Here is an 18,818-nt window from a genome sequence, read left to right as displayed (position 1 = left end):
CACAACTCCCTAATATGATCACACCGCCACAATTACCAGAGCAACTGGGAGGGGCTGGTAATAAATGGAAATATAGTCACCAACATATTATCCCGAGAGCGAATTAACGAGAGCATGGCATTTGCTGTTGTTGCAGGCAACCCTCCTCTTCCCTCCCAAACTAACAAGGAAGTAAGCGCAGTAGTTTTTCCCCCTGTGGAAACTGTAAGGCGGTTGGTCCTGTCGTATATTATTTTTGGTCGAATGTATAAGGAGGGCAAAAGGAAAGAATAGTTTTGCAAAATCCGAATGAACTTTTTTGTTGTTGACAAGAGACGTTATTAAATCGGGGGGTCAGCGATTGATCCCGAGAGCGGACACCCCCATCCCAAACCGGCTCAGGGGGAGACACGCCGCCGCTCGCCTGCACCATGACCGAGGTGAGCAGCGATGTGTTCGGGAAGCTGCCGGACGGGAGGCCGGTCGAGCGCTTCACGCTGCGCTCCCGCGGGGTCACGCTGCGAGTGCTGAGCCTGGGCGGCATCGTCAGCAGCCTGGAGACCGGCGACCGGCACGGCAACATGGCGGACATCGTCCTGGGCTTCGACAACCTGCAAGGTGGGCATTGCGGCTCCCCGCCCGGGCCTGCACGCCGCAGGGCGGGCAGCTCCTCAGTCCTGGGGCAACCCCGGCCCGGAGGGGAGTAATTATGGGATGTAACTGTCGGCAGTTCTAATGTCAGAACTAAATAAGGAGCATCCATTCCTAAATTCTGGATCTCCCATTCGACCCCCATCCCACTCTGTACTTCCCCCCCACCTCACACTGTACTCCCCCCTCCCCCATCCCACACTGTACTCCCCCCCCATCCCACACTGTACTCCCCCCTCCCCCATCCCACACTGTACTCCCCCCCCCATCCCACACTGTACTCCCCCCCCCCATCCCACACTGTACTCCCCCCTCCCCCATCCCACACTGTACTCCCCCCCCATCCCACACTGTACTCCCCCCCCCCATCCCACACTGTACTCCCCCCCCCCCATCCCACACTGTACTCCCCCCCCCCCCCATCCCACACTGTACTCCCCCCCCCCCCCATCCCACACTGTACTCCCCCCCCCCATCCCACACTGTACTCCCCCCCCCCATCCCACACTGTACTCCCCCCCCCCATCCCACACTGTACTCCTCCCCCTCCCCCATCCCACACTGTACTCCCCCCCCCCCATCCCACACTGTACTCCCCCCCCCCCATCCCACACTGTACTCCCCCCCCATCCCACACTGTACTCCCCCCCATCCCACACTGTACTCCCCCCCCCCATCCCACACTGTACTCCCCCCCCCCATCCCACACTGTACTCCCCCCCCCATCCCACACTGTACTCCCCCCCCCCATCCCACACTGTACTCCCCCCCCCCCATCCCACACTGTACTCCCCCCCCCCCATCCCACATTTTACTCCCCCCCCCCCCCCATCCCACACTGTACTCCCCCCCCATCCCACACTGTACTCCCCCCCCCATCCCACACTGTACTCCCCCCCCCCATCCCACACTGTACTCCCCTCCCCCCATCCCACACTGTACTCCCCCCCCCCCCATCCCACACTGTACTCCCCCCCCATCCCACACTGTACTCCCCCCCCCCCCATCCCACACTGTACTCCCCCCCCCATCCCACACTGTACTCCCCCCCCCCCATCCCACACTGTACTCCCCCCCCCCCATCCCACACTGTACTCCCCCCCCCATCCCACACTGTACTCCCCCCCCCATCCCACACTGTACTCCCCGCCCCCCATCCCACACTGTACTCCCCCCCCCCATCCCCCACTGTACTCCCCCCCCCCCCCATCCCCCACTGTACTCCCCCCCCCATCCCCCACTGTACTCCCCCCTCCCCATCCCACACTGTACTCCCCCCTCCCCCATCCCACACTGTACTCCCCCCCCCCCATCCCACACTGTACTCCCCCCTCCCCCATCCCACACTGTACTCCCCCCCATCCCACACTGTACTCCCCGCCCCCCATCCCACACTGTACTCCCCGCCCCCCCATCCCACACTGTACTCCCCCCCCCCCCCATCCCACACTGTACTCCCCCCCCATCCCACACTGTACTCCCCCCCCCCCATCCCACACTGTACTCCCCCCCCCATCCCACACTGTACTCCTCCCCCCCATCCCACACTGTACTCCTCCACCCCATCCCACACTGTACTCCTCCCCCCCATCCCACACTGTACTCCCCCCCCCCCCCATCCCACACTGTACTCCCCCCCCCCCCCCATCCCACACTGTACTCCCCCCCCCCCATCCCACACTGTACTCCCCCCCCCATCCCACACTGTACTCCCCCCTCCCCCATCCCACACTGTACTCCCCCCCCCATTCCACACTGTACTCCCCCCCATCCCACACTGTACTCCCCCCCCCCCCATTCCACACTGTACTCCCCCCCCCCATTCCACACTGTACTCCCCCCCCCCCATCCCACACTGTACTCCCCCCCCACCCCATCCCACACTGTACTCCCCCCCCACCCCATCCCACTCTGTACTCCCCCCCCCCCCCATCCCACACTGTACTCCCCCCCCCCCACCCCCATCCCACACTGTACTCCCCCCCACCCCCATCCCACACTGTACTCCCCCCCACCCCCATCCCACACTGTACTCCCCCCACCCCCATCCCACACTGTACTCCCCCCACCCCCATCCCACACTGTACTCCCCCCCCATCCCACACTGTACTCCCCCCCCATGCCACACTGTACTCCCCCCCCCAATCCCACACTGTACTCCCCCCTCCCCCCATCCCACACTGTACTCCCCCCCCCATCCCACACTGTACTCCCCCCCCATCCCACACTGTACTCCCCCCATCCCACACTGTACTCCCCCCCCCATCCCACACTGTACTCCCCCCCCATCCCACACTGTACTCCCCCCCATCCCACACTGTACTCCCCCCCCATCCCACACTGTACTCCCCCCCCCCATCCCACACTGTACTCCCCCCCCCCCATCCCACACTGTACTCCCCCCATCCCACACTGTACTCCCCCCATCCCACACTGTACTCCCCCCATCCCACACTGTACTCCCCCCATCCCACACTGTACTCCCCCCATCCCACACTGTACTCCCCCCATCCCACACTGTACTCCCCCCCCATCCCACACTGTACTCCCCCCATCCCACACTGTACTCCCCCCATCCCACACTGTACTCCCCCCCCCATCCCACACTGTACTCCCCCATCCCACACTGTACTCCCCCCCCCCCCATCCCACACTGTACTCCCCCCCACCCCCATCCCACACTGTACTCCCCCCACCCCCATCCCACACTGTACTCCCCCCCCCATCCCACACTGTACTCCCCCCCCCCCCCATCCCACACTGTACTCCCCCCATCCCACACTGTACTCCCCCCCATCCCACACTGTACTCCCCCCCCCCCATCCCACACTGTACTCCCCCCCCATCCCACACTGTACTCTCCCCCCCATCCCACACTGTACTCTCCCCCCATCCCACACTGTACTCCACTCCCAATCCCACTCTGTACTCCCACCCCCCCCATCCCACACTGTACTCCCCCCCCCCCATCCCACACTGTACTCCCCCCCCATCCCACACTGTACTCCCCCCCCATCCCACACTGTACTCCCCCCATCCCACACTGTACTCCCCCCATCCCACACTGTACTCCCCCCATCCCACACTGTACTCCCCCCCATCCCACACTGTACTCCCCCCATCCCACACTGTACTCCCCCCCATCCCACACTGTACTCTCCCCCCCCATCCCACACTGTACTCCCCCCCATCCCACACTGTACTCCCCCCCCCCCCCATCCCACACTGTACTCCCCCCATCCCACACTGTACTCCCCCCCCATCCCACACTGTACTCCCCCCCCCCCCATCCCACACTGTACACCCCCCACCCTATCCCACACTGTACACCCCCACCCCATCCCACACTGTACTCACCCCCCCATCCCACACTGTACTCCCCCCCCCACACTGTACTCCCCCCCCCACACTGTACTCCCCCCCCACACTGTACTCCCCCCCACACTGTACTCCCCCCCCACACTGTACTCCCCCCCCACACTGTACTCCCCCCCCACACTGTACTCCCCCCCCACACTGTACTCCCCCCCACACTGTACTCCCCCCCACACTGTACTCCCCCCACACTGTACTCCCCCCCACACTGTACTCCCCCCACACTGTACTCCCCCCCACACTGTACTCCCCCCACACTGTACTCCCCCCACACTGTACTCCCCCCACACTGTACTCCCCCCACACTGTACTCCCCCCCACACTGTACTCCCCCCCACACTGTACTCCCCCCCACACTGTACTCCCCCCCACACTGTACTCCCCCCACACTGTACTCCCCCCACACTGTACTCCCCCCCACACTGTACTCCCCCCCCACACTGTACTCCCCCCCACACTGTACTCCCCCCCACACTGTACTCCCCCCACACTGTACTCCCCCCCACACTGTACTCCCCCCCACACTGTACTCCCCCCCACACTGTACTCCCCCCCACACTGTACTCCCCCCCACACTGTACTCCCCCCACACTGTACTCCCCCCCACACTGTACTCCCCCCCACACTGTACTCCCCCCCACACTGTACTCCCCCCCACACTGTACTCCCCCCCACACTGTACTCCCCCCCCACACTGTACTCCCCCCCACACTGTACTCCCCCCCACACTGTACTCCCCCCCACACTGTACCTCCCCCCCACACTGTACTCCCCCCCACACTGTACTCCCCCCCACACTGTACTCCCCCCACACTGTACTCCCCCCCACACTGTACTCCCCCCCACACTGTACTCCCCCCCACACTGTACTCCCCCCCACACTGTACTCCCCCCCACACTGTACTCCCCCCCACACTGTACTCCCCCCACACTGTACTCCCCCCCACACTGTACTCCCCCCACACTGTACTCCCCCCCACACTGTACTCCCCCCCACACTGTACTCCCCCCCACACTGTACTCCCCCCCACACTGTACTCCCCCCCACACTGTACTCCCCCCCACACTGTACTCCCCCCCACACTGTACTCCCCCCCCACACTGTACTCCCCCCACACTGTACTCCCCCCACACTGTACTCCCCCCCACACTGTACTCCCCCCCACACTGTACTCCCCCCCCACACTGTTCTCCCCCCCCACACTGTTCTCCCCCCCCACACTGTTCTCCCCCCCCACACTGTTCTCCCCCCCCACACTGTTCTCCCCCCCCACACTGTTCTCCCCCCCCACACTGTTCTCCCCCCCCACACTGTTCTCCCCCCCCACACTGTTCTCCCCCCCCACACTGTTCTCCCCCCCCACACTGTTCTCCCCCCCCACACTGTTCTCCCCCCCCACACTGTTCTCCCCCCCCACACTGTTCTCCCCCCCCCACACTGTTCTCCCCCCCCACACTGTTCTCCCTCCCCACACTGTTCTCCCCCCCCCACACTGTACTCCCCCCCACACTGTACTCCCCCCCCCCATCCCACACTGTACTCCCCCCCCCCATCCCACACTGTACTCCCCCCCCCCATCCCACACTGTACTCCCCCCCCCCCATCCCACACTGTACTCCCCCCCCCCATCCCACACTGTACTCCCCCCCCCCATCCCACACTGTACTCCCCCCATCCCACACTGTACTCCCCCCCCATCCCACACTGTACTCCCCCCCCCCCATCCCACACTGTACTCCCCCCCCCCCCCCATCCCACACTGTACTCCCCCCCCCCATCCCACACTGTACTCCCCCCCCCCCATCCCACACTGTACTCCCCCCCCCATCCCACACTGTACTCCCCCCCCCCCATCCCCCACTGTACTCCCCCCTCCCCATCCCACACTGTACTCCCCCCCCCCATCCCACACTGTACTCCCCCCCCATCCCACACTGTACTCCCCCCTCCCCCATCCCACACTGTACTCCCCCCCCCATCCCACACTGTACTCCCCCCCCCCATCCCACACTGTACTCCTCCCCCCCCATCCCACACTGTACTCCCCCCATCCCACACTGTACTCCCCCCATCCCACACTGTACTCCCCCCATCCCACACTGTACTCCCCCCATCCACACTGTACTCCCCCCATCCCACACTGTACTCCCCCCATCCCACACTGTACTCCCCCCATCCCACACTGTACTCCCCCCATCCCACACTGTACTCCCCCCATCCCACACTGTACTCCCCCCATCCCACACTGTACTCCCCCCCATCCCACACTGTACTCCCCCCATCCCACACTGTACTCCCCCCATCCCACACTGTACTCCCCCCATCCCACACTGTACTCCCCCATCCCACACTGTACTCCCCCCCCATCCCACACTGTACTCCCCCATCCCACACTGTACTCCCCCCCATCACACTGTACTCCCCCCCCCCCTCTTCCCACACTGTACTCCCCCCCCCCCCCATCCCACACTGTACTCCCCCCCCACCCCCATCCCACACTGTACTCCCCCCCACCCCCATCCCACACTGTACTCCCCCCACCCCCATCCACACTGTACTCCCCCCCCATCCCACACTGTACTCCCCCCCCATCCCACACTGTACTCCCCCCCCATCCCACACTGTACTCCCCCCCCCCATCCCACACTGTACTCCCCCCCATCCCACACTGTACTCCCCCCCCATCCCACACTGTACTCTCCCCCCCCCATCCCACACTGTACTCTCCCCCCCATCCCACACTGTACTCCCACTCCCAATCCCACTCTGTACTCCCCCCCCCCCCCATCCCACACTGTACTCCCCCCCCCATCCCACACTGTACACCCCCCCATCCCACACTGTACTCCCCCCCCATCCCACACTGTACTCCCCCCCCATCCCACACTGTACTCCCCCCCCCATCCCACACTGTACTCCCCCCCCATCCCACACTGTACTCCCCCCCATCCCACACTGTACTCCCCCCCATCCCACACTGTACTCCCCCCCATCCCACACTGTACTCCCCCCCATCCCACACTGTACTCCCCCCATCCCACACTGTACTCCCCCCATCCCACACTGTACTCCCCCCATCCCACACTGTACTCCCCCCCCCCATCCCACACTGTACTCCCCCCCCATCCCACACTGTACTCCCCCCCCCATCCCACACTGTACTCCCCCCCCATCCCACACTGTACTCCCCCCCATCCCACACTGTACTCCCCCCCCATCCCACACTGTACACCCCCCCCATCCCACACTGTACACCCCCCACCCCATCCCACACTGTACTCACCCCCCCATCCCACACTGTACTCACCCCATCCCACACTGTACTCACCCCCCATCCCACACTGTACTCACCCCCCCATCCCACACTGTACTCACCCCCATCCCACACTGTACTCACCCCATCCCACACTGTACTCACCCCCATCCCACACTGTACTCCCCCCACACTGTACTCCCCCACACTGTACTCCCCCCACACTGTACTCCCCCCACACTGTACTCCCCCCACACTGTACTCCCCCACACTGTACTCCCCCCACACTGTACTCCCCCCACACTGTACTCCCCCCACACTGTACTCCCCCCACACTGTACTCCCCCCACACTGTACTCCCCCCACACTGTACTCCCCCCACACTGTACTCCCCCCACACTGTACTCCCCCCACACTGTACTCCCCCACACTGTACTCCCCCCACACTGTACTCCCCCACACTGTACTCCCCCCACACTGTACTCCCCCCACACTGTACTCCCCCCACACTGTACTCCCCCCACACTGTACTCCCCCCACACTGTACTCCCCCACACTGTACTCCCCCCACACTGTACTCCCCCACACTGTACTCCCCCCACACTGTACTCCCCCCACACTGTACTCCCCCACACTGTACTCCCCCCACACTGTACTCCCCCCACACTGTACTCCCCCCACACTGTACTCCCCCCACACTGTACTCCCCCCACACTGTACTCCCCCCACACTGTACTCCCCCCACACTGTACTCCCCCCACACTGTACTCCCCCACACTGTACTCCCCCCACACTGTACTCCCCCCACACTGTACTCCCCCCACACTGTACTCCCCCCACACTGTACTCCCCCCACACTGTACTCCCCCCACACTGTACTCCCCCCACACTGTACTCCCCCCACACTGTACTCCCCCACACTGTACTCCCCCACACTGTACTCCCCCACACTGTACTCCCCCACACGGTACTCCCCCCACACGGTACTCCCCCCACACGGTACTCCCCCCACACGGTACTCCCCCCACACGGTACTCCCCCCACACGGTACTCCCCCACACGGTACTCCCCCCACACGGTACTCCCCCCACACGGTACTCCCCCCACACGGTACTCCCCCCACACGGTACTCCCCCCACACGGTACTCCCCCCACACGGTACTCCCCCCACACGGCTCCCCCCACACGGTACTCCCCCCACACGGTACTCCCCCCACACGGTACTCCCCCCACACGGTACTCCCCCCACACGGTACTCCCCCCACACGGTACTCCCCCCACACGGTACTCCCCCCACACGGTACTCCCCCCACACGGTACTCCCCCACACGGTACTCCCCCCACACGGTACTCCCCCCACACGGTACTCCCCCCACACGGTACTCCCCCACACGGTACTCCCCCCACACGGTACTCCCCCCACACGGTACTCCCCCCACACGGTACTCCCCCCACACGGTACTCCCCCCACACGGTACTCCCCCCACACGGTACTCCCCCCACACGGTACTCCCCCCACACGGTACTCCCCCCCCACACGGTACTCCCCCCACACGGTACTCCCCCCACACGGTACTCCCCCCACACGGTACTCCCCCCCACACGGTACTCCCCCACACGGTACTCCCCCACACGGTACTCCCCCCACACGGTACTCCCCCCACACGGTACTCCCCCCACACGGTACTCCCCCCACACGGTACTCCCCCCACACGGTACTCCCCCCACACGGTACTCCCCCCACACGGTACTCCCCCCACACGGTACTCCCCCCACACGGTACTCCCCCCACACGGTACTCCCCCCCACACGGTACTCCCCCCCACACGGTACTCCCCCCACACGGTACTCCCCCCACACGGTACTCCCCCCCACACGGTACTCCCCCCCCACAACGGTACTCCCCCCCACACGGTACTCCCCCCCACACGGTACTCCCCCCCACACGGTACTCCCCCCCACACGGTACTCCCCCCCACACGGTACTCCCCCCCACACGGTACTCCCCCCCACACGGTACTCCCCCCCACACGGTACTCCCCCCCACACGGTTACTCCCCCCCACACGGTACTCCCCCCCACACGGTACTCCCCCCCACACGGTACTCCCCCCCACACGGTACTCCCCCCCCACACACGGTACTCCCCCCCACACGGTACTCCCCCCCACACGGTACTCCCCCCCACACGGTACTCCCCCCCACACGGTACTCCCCCCCACACGGTACTCCCCCCCACACGGTACTCCCCCCCACACGGTACTCCCCCCCACACGGTACTCCCCCCCACACGGTACTCCCCCCCACACGGTACTCCCCCCCACACGGTACTCCCCCCACACGGTACTCCCCCCCACACGGTACTCCCCCCCACACGGTACTCCCCCCCACACGGTACTCCCCCCACACGGTACTTCCCCCCCACACGTACTCCCCCCACACGGTACTCCCCCCCACACGGTACTCCCCCCCACACGGTACTCCCCCCCACACGGTACTCCCCCCCACACGGTACTCCCCCCCACACGGTACTCCCCCCCACACGGTACTCCCCCCCCACACGGTACTCCCCCCCACACGGTACTCCCCCCCACACGGTACTCCCCCCACACGGTACTCCCCCCCACACGGTACTCCCCCCACACGGTACTCCCCCCCACACGTACTCGGTACTCCCCCCCACACGGTACTCCCCCCCACACGGTACTCCCCCCCACACGGTACTCCCCCCCACACGGTACTCCCCGCCCCCCCCACACGGTACTCCCCCCACACGGTACTCCCCCCCACACGGTACTCCCCCCCACACGGTACTTCCCCCCCACACGGTACTCCCCCCCACACGGTACTCCCCCCCACACGGTACTGCCCCCCCACACGGTACTCCCCCCCACACGGTACTCCCCCCCACACGGTACTCCCCCCCACACGGTACTCCCCCCCACACGGTACTCCCCCCCACACGTACTCCCCCCCACACGGTACTCCCCCCCACACGGTACTCCCCCCCCACACGGACTCCCCCCCACACGGTACTCCCCCCCACACGGTACTCCCCCCACACGGTACTCCCCCCACACGGTACTCCCCCCACACGGTACTCCCCCCACACGGTACTCCCCCCCACACGGTACTCCCCCCCACACGGTACTCCCCCCCACACGGTACTCCCCCCCACACGGTACTCCCCCCCACACGGTACTCCCCCCACACGGTACTCCCCCCCCACACGGTACTCCCCCCCACACGGTACTCCCCCCCACACGGTACTCCCCCCCCACACGGTACTCCCCCCACACGGTACTCCCCCCCACACGGTACTCCCCCCCCACACGGTACTCCCCCCCACACGGTACTCCCCCCCACACGGTACTCCCCCCCACACGGTACTCCCCCCACACGGTACTCCCCCCCACACGGTACTCCCCCCCACACGGTACTCCCCCCCCACACGGTACTCCCCCCCACACGGTACTCCCCCCCACACGGTACTCCCCCCACACGGTACTCCCCCCCACACGGTACTCCCCCCACACGGTACTCCCCCCCACACGGTACTCCCCCCCACACGGTACTCCCCCCCACACGGTACTCCCCCCACACGGTACTCCCCCCCCACACGGTACTCCCCCCCACACGGTACTCCCCCCCCACACGGTACTCCCCCCACACGGTACTCCCCCCCACACGGTACTCCCCCCCACACGGTACTCCCCCCACACGGTACTCCCCCCCACACGGTACTCCCCCCCACACGGTACTCCCCCCCACACGGTACTCCCCCCCACACGGTACTCCCCCCCACACGGTACTCCCCCCCCACACGGTACTCCCCCCCCACACGGTACTCCCCCCCACACGGTACTCCCCCCCACACGGTACTCCCCCCCACACGGTACTCCCCCCCACACGGTACTCCCCCCCACACGGTACTCCCCCCCACACGGTACTCCCCCCCCACACCGGTACTCCCCCCCACACGGTACTCCCCCCCACACGGTACTCCCCCCACACGGTACTCCCCCCCACACGGTACTCCCCCCCACACGGTACTCCCCCCCACACGGTACTCCCCCCCACACGGTACTCCCCCCACACGGTACTCCCCCCCACCGGTTACTCCCCCCCACACGGTACTCCCCCCACACACGGTACTCCCCCCCACACGGTACTCCCCCCCCACACGGTACTCCCCCCCACACGGTACTCCCCCCCACACGGTACTCCCCCCCACACGGTACTCCCCCCCACACGTACTCCCCCCCACACGGTACTCCCCCCCACACGGTACTCCCCCCCACACGGTACTCCCCCCCACACGGTACTCCCCCCCACACGGTACTCCCCCCCACACGGTACTCCCCCCCACACGGTACTCCCCCCCACACGGTACTCCCCCCCACACGGTACTCCCCCCCACACGGTACTCCCCCCCACACGGTACTACCCCCCCACACGGTACCTCCCCCCACACGGTACTCCCCCCCACACGGTACTCCCCCCCACACGGTACTCCCCCCCACACGGTACTCCCCCCACACGGTACTCCCCCCCACACGGTACTCCCCCCCACACGGTACTCCCCCCACACGGTACTCCCCCCCACACGGTACTCCCCCCCACACGGTACTCCCCCCCACACGGTACTCCCCCCCACACGGTACTCCCCCCCACACGGTACTCCCCCCCACACGGTACTCCCCCCCACACGGTACTCCCCCCCACACGGTACTCCCCCCCACACGGTACTCCCCCCCACACGGTACTCCCCCCCCACACGGTACTCCCCCCCACACGGTACTCCCCCCCACACGGTACTCCCCCCCACACGGTACTCCCCCCCACACGGTACTCCCCCCCACACGGTACTCCCCCCCACACGGTACTCCCCCCCACACGGTACTCCCCCCCACACGGTACTCCCCCCCACACGGTACTCCCCCCCACACCGGTACTCCCCCCCACACGGTACTCCCCCCCACACGGTACTCCCCCCACACGGTACTCCCCCCCACACGGCTCTCCCACACGGTACTCCCCCCCACACGGTACTCCCCCCCACACGGTACTCCCCCCCCACACGGTACTCCCCCCACACGGTACTCCCCCCACACGGTACTCCCCCCCACACGGTACTCCCCCCCACACGGTACTCCCCCCCACACGGTACTCCCCCCACACGTTACTCCCCCCCACACGGTACTCCCCCCCACACGGTACTCCCCCCCACACGGTACTCCCCCCCACACGGTACTCCCCCCCACACGGTACTCCCCCCCACACGGTACTCCCCCCACACGGTACTCCCCCCCCACACGGTACTCCCCCCCACACGGTACTCCCCCCACACGGTACTCCCCCCCACACGGTACTCCCCCCCACACGGTACTCCCCCCCACACGGTACTCCCCCCCACACCGCGCGGGTTTCTGGTTCAGCACGCCGTTGGGATTCTCCGTCCCGCCGAGCCAGGTTTCTGGTTCAGCACGCCGTTGGGATTCTCCGTCCCGCCGAGCTAGGTTTCTGGTTCAGCACGCCGTTGGGATTCTCCATCCCGCTAGGTTTCTGGTTCAGCACGCCGTTGGGATTCTCCGTCCCGCCAGGTTTCTGGTTCAGCACGCCGTTGGGATTCTCCGTCCCCCGTCCCCCCCGCGCCAGGTTCCTGGTTCAGCACGCCGTTGGGATTCTCCGTCCCGCCGAGCCAGGTTCCTGGTTCAGCACGCCGTTGGGATTCTCCGTCCCGTCCCGCCAGGTTCCTGGTTCAGCACGCCGTTGGGATTCTCCGTCCCGTCCCCCAGGTTTCTGGTTCAGCACGCCGTTGGGATTCTCCGTCCCGTCCCGCCAGGTTCCTGGTTCAGCACGCCGTTGGGATTCTCCGTCCCGTCCCCCAGGTTTCTGGTTCAGCACGCCGTTGGGATTCTCCGTCCCGCCGAGCCAGGTTTCTGGTTCAGCACGCCGTTGGGATGATCTCCGTCCCGCCAGGTTTCTGGTTCAGCACGCCGTTGGGATTCTCTGTCCCGCCGAGCCAGGTTTCTGGTTCAGCACGACGTTGGGATTCTCCGTCCCGCCAGGTTTCTGGTTCAGCACGCCGTTGGGATTCTCCGTCCCGCCAGGTTTCTGGTTCAGCACGCCGTTGGGATTCTCCGTCCCCCCCCCCCCCGGCGCCAGGTTTCTGGTTCAGCACGCCGTTGGGATTCTCCGTCCCGCCGAGCCAGGTTCCTGGTTCAGCACGCCGTTGGATTCTCCGTCCCGTCCCGCCAGGTTCCTGTTCAGCACGCCGTTGGGATTCTCCGTCCCGTCCCGCCAGGTTTCTGGTTCAGCACGCCGTTGGGATTCTCCGTCCCGTCCCGCCAGGTTTCTGGTTCAGCACGCCGTTGGGATTCTCCGTCCCGCCGAGCCAGGTTTCTGGTTCAGCACGCCGTTGGGATTCTCCGTCCCGCCGAGCCAGGTTTCTGGTTCAGCACGCCGTTGGGATTCTCTGTCCCCCCGAGCCAGGTTTCTGGTTCAGCACGCCGTTGGGATTCTCCGTCCCGCCGAGCCAGGTTTCTGGTCAGCACGACGTTGGGATTCTCTATCCCGCCAGGTTTCTGGTTCAGCACGCCGTTGGGATTCTCCGTCCCGCCGAGCCAGGTTTCTGGTTCAGCACGCCGTTGGATTCTCCGTCCCCCCCCCCCCCCCCCCCCCCCCCCCCCCCCGCGCCAGGTTCCTGGTTCAGCACGCCGTTGGGATTCTCCGTCCCGCCGCGCCAGGTTTCTAGTTCAGCACGCCGTTGGGATTCTCCGTCCCGCCGCGCCAGGTTTCTGGTTCAGCACGCCGTTGGGATTCTCCGTCCCGCCGCGCCAGGTTTCTGGTTCAGCAAGCCTTTCGGATTCTCCGTCCCGCCGAGCCAGTTTTCTGGTTCAGCACGCCGTTGGGATTCTCCGTGTGCCAGGTTCCTGGTTCAGCACGCCGTTGGGATTCTCCGTCCCGCCGAGCCAGGTTTCTGGTACAGCACGCCGTTGGGATTCTCCGTCCCGCCGAGCCAGGTTTCTGGTTCAGCACGCCGTTGGGATTCTCCATCCGGCCAGGTTTCTGGTTCAGCACGCCGTTGGGATTCTCCATCCGGCCAGGTTTCTGGTTCAGCATGCCGTTGGGATTCTCCGTCCCGCCGAGCCAGGTTTCTGGTTCAGCACGCCGTTGGGATTCTCCGTCCCGCCGAGCCGGGTTTCTGGTCCAGCACGCCGTTGCGATTCTCCGTCCCGCCAGGTTTCTGGTTCAGCACGCCGTTGGGATTCTCCGTCCCGCCGAGCCAGGTTTCTGGTTCAGCACGCCGTTGGGATTCTCCGTCCCGCCGCGCCAGGTTTCTGGTTCACCACGCCGTTGGGATTCTCCATCTCGCCGAGCCAGGTTTCTGGTTCAGCACGCCGTTGGGATTCTCCGTCCCGCCAGGTTCCTGGTTCAGCACGCCGTTGGGATTCTCCGTCCCGCCGAGCCAGGTTTCTGGTACAGCACGCCGTTGGGATTCTCCGTCCCGCCGAGCCAGGTTTCTGGTTCAGCACGCCGTTGGGATTCTCCGTCCCGCCAGGTTTCTGGTTCAGCACGCCGTTGGGATTCTCTGTCCCGCCGCGCCAGGTTCCTGGTTCAGCACGCCGTTGGGATTCTCTGTCCCCCCGAGCCAGGTTTCTGGTTCAGCGCGCCGTTGCGATTCTCCATCCCGCCGAGCCAGGTTTCTGGTTCAGCGCGCCGTTGGGTATCTCCGTCCCGCCCCCAGGTTTCTGGTTCAGCACGCCGTTGCGATTCTCCGTCCCGCCAGGGTTTCTGGTTCAGCACGCCGTTGGGATTCTCCGTCCCGCCGAGCCAGGTTTCTGGTTCAGCACGCCGTTGGGATTCTCCGTCCCGCCGAGCCAGGTTTCTGGTTCAGCAAGCCTTTCGGATTCTCCGTCCCGCCGAGCCAGGTTTCTGGTTCAGCACGCCGTTGGGATTCTCCGTCCCGCCGAGCCAGGTTTCTGGTTCAGCACGCCGTTGGGATTCTCCGTGTGCCAGGTTTCTGGTTCAGCACGCCGTTGGGATTCTCCGTCCCGCCGAGCCAGGTTTCTGGTTCAGCACGCCGTTGGGATTCTCCGTGTGCCAGGTTTCTGGTTCAGCAAGCCTTTCGGATTCTCCGTCCCGCCACGCCAGGTTTCTGGTTCAGCACGCCGTTGGGATTCTCCGTGTGCCAGGTTTCTGGTTCAGCACGCCGTTGGGATTCTCCGTCCCGCCGAGCCAGGTTTCTGGTTCAGCACGCCGTTGGGATTCTCCGTGTGCCAGGTTTCTGGTTCAGCAAGCCTTTCGGATTCTCCGTCCCGCCACGCCAGGTTTCTGGTTCAGCACGCCGTTGGGATTCTCCATCCCGCCAGGTTTCTGGTTCAGCACGCCGTTGGATTCTCCGTCCCGCCAGGTTTCTTGTTCAGCACGCCGTTGGGATTCTCCGTCCCGCCGAGCCAGGTTTCTGGTTCAGCACGCCGTTGCGATTCTCCATCCCGCCAGGTTTCTGGTTCAGCACGCCGTTGGGATTCTCCGTCCCGCCGCGCCAGGTTTCTGGTTCAGCACGCCGTTGGGATTCTCCGTCCCGCCAGGTTTCTGGTTCAGCACGCCGTTGGGATTCTCCGTCCCGCCGCGCCAGGTTTCTGGTTCAGCACGCCGTTGGGATTCTCCGTCCCGCCAGGTTTCTGGTTCAGCACGCCGTTGGGATTCTCCGTCCCGCCGGGTTTCTGGTTCAGCACGCCGTTGGGATTCTCCGTCCCGCCGCGCCAGGTTTCTGGTTCAGCACGCCGTTGGGATTCTCCGTCCCGCCAGGTTTCTGGTTCAGCACGCCGTTGGGATTCTCCGTCCCGCCGGGTTTCTGGTTCAGCACGCCGTTGGGATTCTCCGTCCCGCTGAGCCAGGTTTCTGGTAGAGGAGCTGAAAGGAAATTGGGAAGTAGAGCTGGGGGAGGAGATTGAGGAGGGGCTGTGGGCTGATGCCTTAAGTGGGGTAAATTCCTCTTCCTCGTGTGCCAGGCTTAGCCTGATACAATTCAAGGTTCTACACAGAGCACACACGACGGGAGCAAGACTGAGCAGGTTCTTCGGAGTGGAGGACAGGTACAGGAGGTGCTTGGGAAGCCCGGCGAACCACACACAAGTTCTGGTCATGTTCGACACTGGATGAGTACTGGAGGGGAGTGGCAAAAGTGATTTCAAAGGTGGTGAAGGTCCGGGTCAAGCCAGGCTGGCGGTTAGCTATATTTGGGGTAGCGGAAGAGCCGTGAGTGCAGGAGGCGAAAGAGGCCTTTGCGTCCCTGGTAGCCCGGCGAAGGATCTTTCTTATGTGGAAGGAAGCGAAACCCCCCGGCGTGGAGGCCTGGATAAACGACAATGCAGGGTTCATAAAACTGGAACGGATGAAGTTTGCGATGAGAGGATCGGTTCAGGGGGTCTCCAGGCGGTGGGAACCGTTCCTTGACTATCTCGCGGAAAGTTAGGGGAAAATAGATCGTCAGCAGCAGCAGCCGAGGGGGGGGGGGGGGGAGCACTATTTCTTGTTACTTTGCTAGTTCACTATTTTATTTAAAAAATGTTACTTATTAGTTATTGTGTTATCTCTTATGTTGATTTGTAAAGTGGAAAAATTGTGTTTGAAAACTTTAATAAAATATATTTTTAAAAAAGCAACCGGAAGTCCATGAAGCAGTTTTTAAGGAGCTCCTGCTGTTCTCTGGCCCACTGGGCCCACACCTCGATCTTCTCTGGCCGTCATTTTGTCCTCCCGGACCTTCTCGACCTTCTTCCCCGGGTTTGCACGTCTGCCGGCTCCGCTCCTGGTTCTCTCTGTGCACCACCGGGGGAGCCTCTCCCACGTCCGTTCCTGCCAGTCCCTCCTGTCAATTACCGCTGCCGCTCCTTTTAGCGGCCCGAAAACCGATCCCGGCGGCAGCTGCCGTTCGCGCGACCTAGCAGGTCATGGCCGCTAACGGAACTCCCCACCCTTCCTTTGTTGCCAAGCCCCTCAACTCACATCCCCGTCTCACCCTCCAATGAGAACCCTGGCTCACTACCCCATCTCCACCCTTGTCTCATCTCCATATTGGCACGCACCCCTGTCACCCCACCCCGGTCAACTCCCATCACTCTGTCTGTTGCCCCGTCACAACTCCCTCAGCCCATCATCCACTTTTGTTTTACGAAACTCCATGGGATGTTCGATTACATTAAAAGTGCTTTATAAACGTGAGTTGCTGATTCCAAGGGGCATTTGGAAGAAGTAACAGTGTTAGAGAAATGGAGGACAATGTAATTAAATGGAATTGAGTTGCAAGTAATTTGTAAAGGAAATTAAATTATTATGAAGTTGAATACTTCAGTCCATGATGATACTTGTTTCAATTATATATACAGGCTATATTAACAAACACCCCTACTTTGGGGCAGTGGTTGGACGTGTTGCCAATCGAATTGCAGAAGGGAAATTCAGCATTGATGGGAAGGAATATCAACTGCCCATTAATAATGGGCCTAATAGTATACATGGTGGCCTGAAAGGATTTGACAAGGTAAGGCAAACGTATGACAATACTGTCCAATGAAATGGAACAATTCAGTTTTATGGAGAGACTAGAAAAGTTGGGATTGTTCTCTGTAGAGCACATAAGGTTCAGGGAAGGTTAGGGATCAGCAGTTTAGTTGGAATAAAATTGAGGGAACAGGAGGTGGGACTGATGGTCAAGACGAGCTTGGAGAGGCCATGAGGGCAGATAGGAGAGGACCTAAAGAAAAATGCGAGTTTGGAGCAGTGGAACGTTAGAGGAATTTTGGTGGCAAGTGGAAGGAAGGCAAGTGTCAGAAACAGCTGATCAGATGGCCTCAATTTTAATGACAAGTTCATGAGCACCTCTTGCTGCTGGAGCAGAAGGTAGAAGTGATAGGGGTTTAAGAAGATGGCTAGCAATAGGGAACAGTAGCTGGAGTATGTTTTTATTATTTCACGAGACGTGGACGTTGCTGGCTAGGCCAGCGTTTACATTTCCCCATCCCTAACTGCCCTTGAGAAGGTGGTGGTGAGCCACCTTCTTGAACCACTGCAGTCCTTTTGGTGTAGTTACACCCACAGTGCTGTTAGGGAGGGAATTCCAGGATTATGACTGACTGAGCGGCAGTGAAGGAATGGTGATATCGTTCCAGTTCAGGATAGTGTGTGGCTTGGAGGGGAATTTGCAGCAAGTGATGTTCCCTTGCCTGCTGACCTTGCCCTTCTAGGTAGTAGAGGTTGCTGGTTGGGAAGGTGTTGTCGAAGGCACCTTGGTGAGTTGTTGCTGTGCATCTTGTAGATGGCACACTGCTGCCACTATGCCTTGGTGATGGAGGGAGTGAATGTTGAAGGTGTTGGATTGTGTGCCAGTCATTGCGCTTGAGGATGATCAGTTGAGAGCACCTGAATGCTTTGTGTTCACCAGTGAGGTCTGGTAGTAAATGGCTATCATTCAATATCCATTCATGTCTGCGCCTCTTGGACGTAAAAGAGCTGAGATGAGGACCATAATCGGGGGACCAACCAAGGGGAGAGG

General features: G+C 63.4%; 1 protein-coding gene across 3 annotated transcripts in view; it reads left to right on the top strand.

The window, feature by feature from the left end:
* Positions 1-141: 141 nt before the first annotated feature.
* galm (galactose mutarotase) overlaps positions 142-18,818 on the top strand; it is a 97,368-nt gene continuing 78,691 nt past the window's right edge. The window contains exons 1-2 of one of the 3 annotated variants that reach the window (XM_072504344.1): positions 142-597; positions 17,653-17,807. In XM_072504344.1, the coding sequence (XP_072360445.1) occupies positions 411-597; positions 17,653-17,807 (342 nt within the window). In that variant the 5' untranslated portion in view covers positions 142-410. The remainder of the gene's footprint in view (positions 598-17,652; positions 17,808-18,818) is intronic. The other 2 variants (XM_072504351.1, XM_072504335.1) reach the window with 2 other exon arrangements.

Source organism: Scyliorhinus torazame, chromosome 1, assembly GCF_047496885.1.
Source record: "Scyliorhinus torazame isolate Kashiwa2021f chromosome 1, sScyTor2.1, whole genome shotgun sequence".
NCBI classification, from domain to species: Eukaryota; Metazoa; Chordata; class Chondrichthyes; order Carcharhiniformes; family Scyliorhinidae; genus Scyliorhinus; species Scyliorhinus torazame.
Note: the sequence above shows the minus strand (reverse complement) of the source record. Positions and strands in the feature narration are given on the sequence as shown.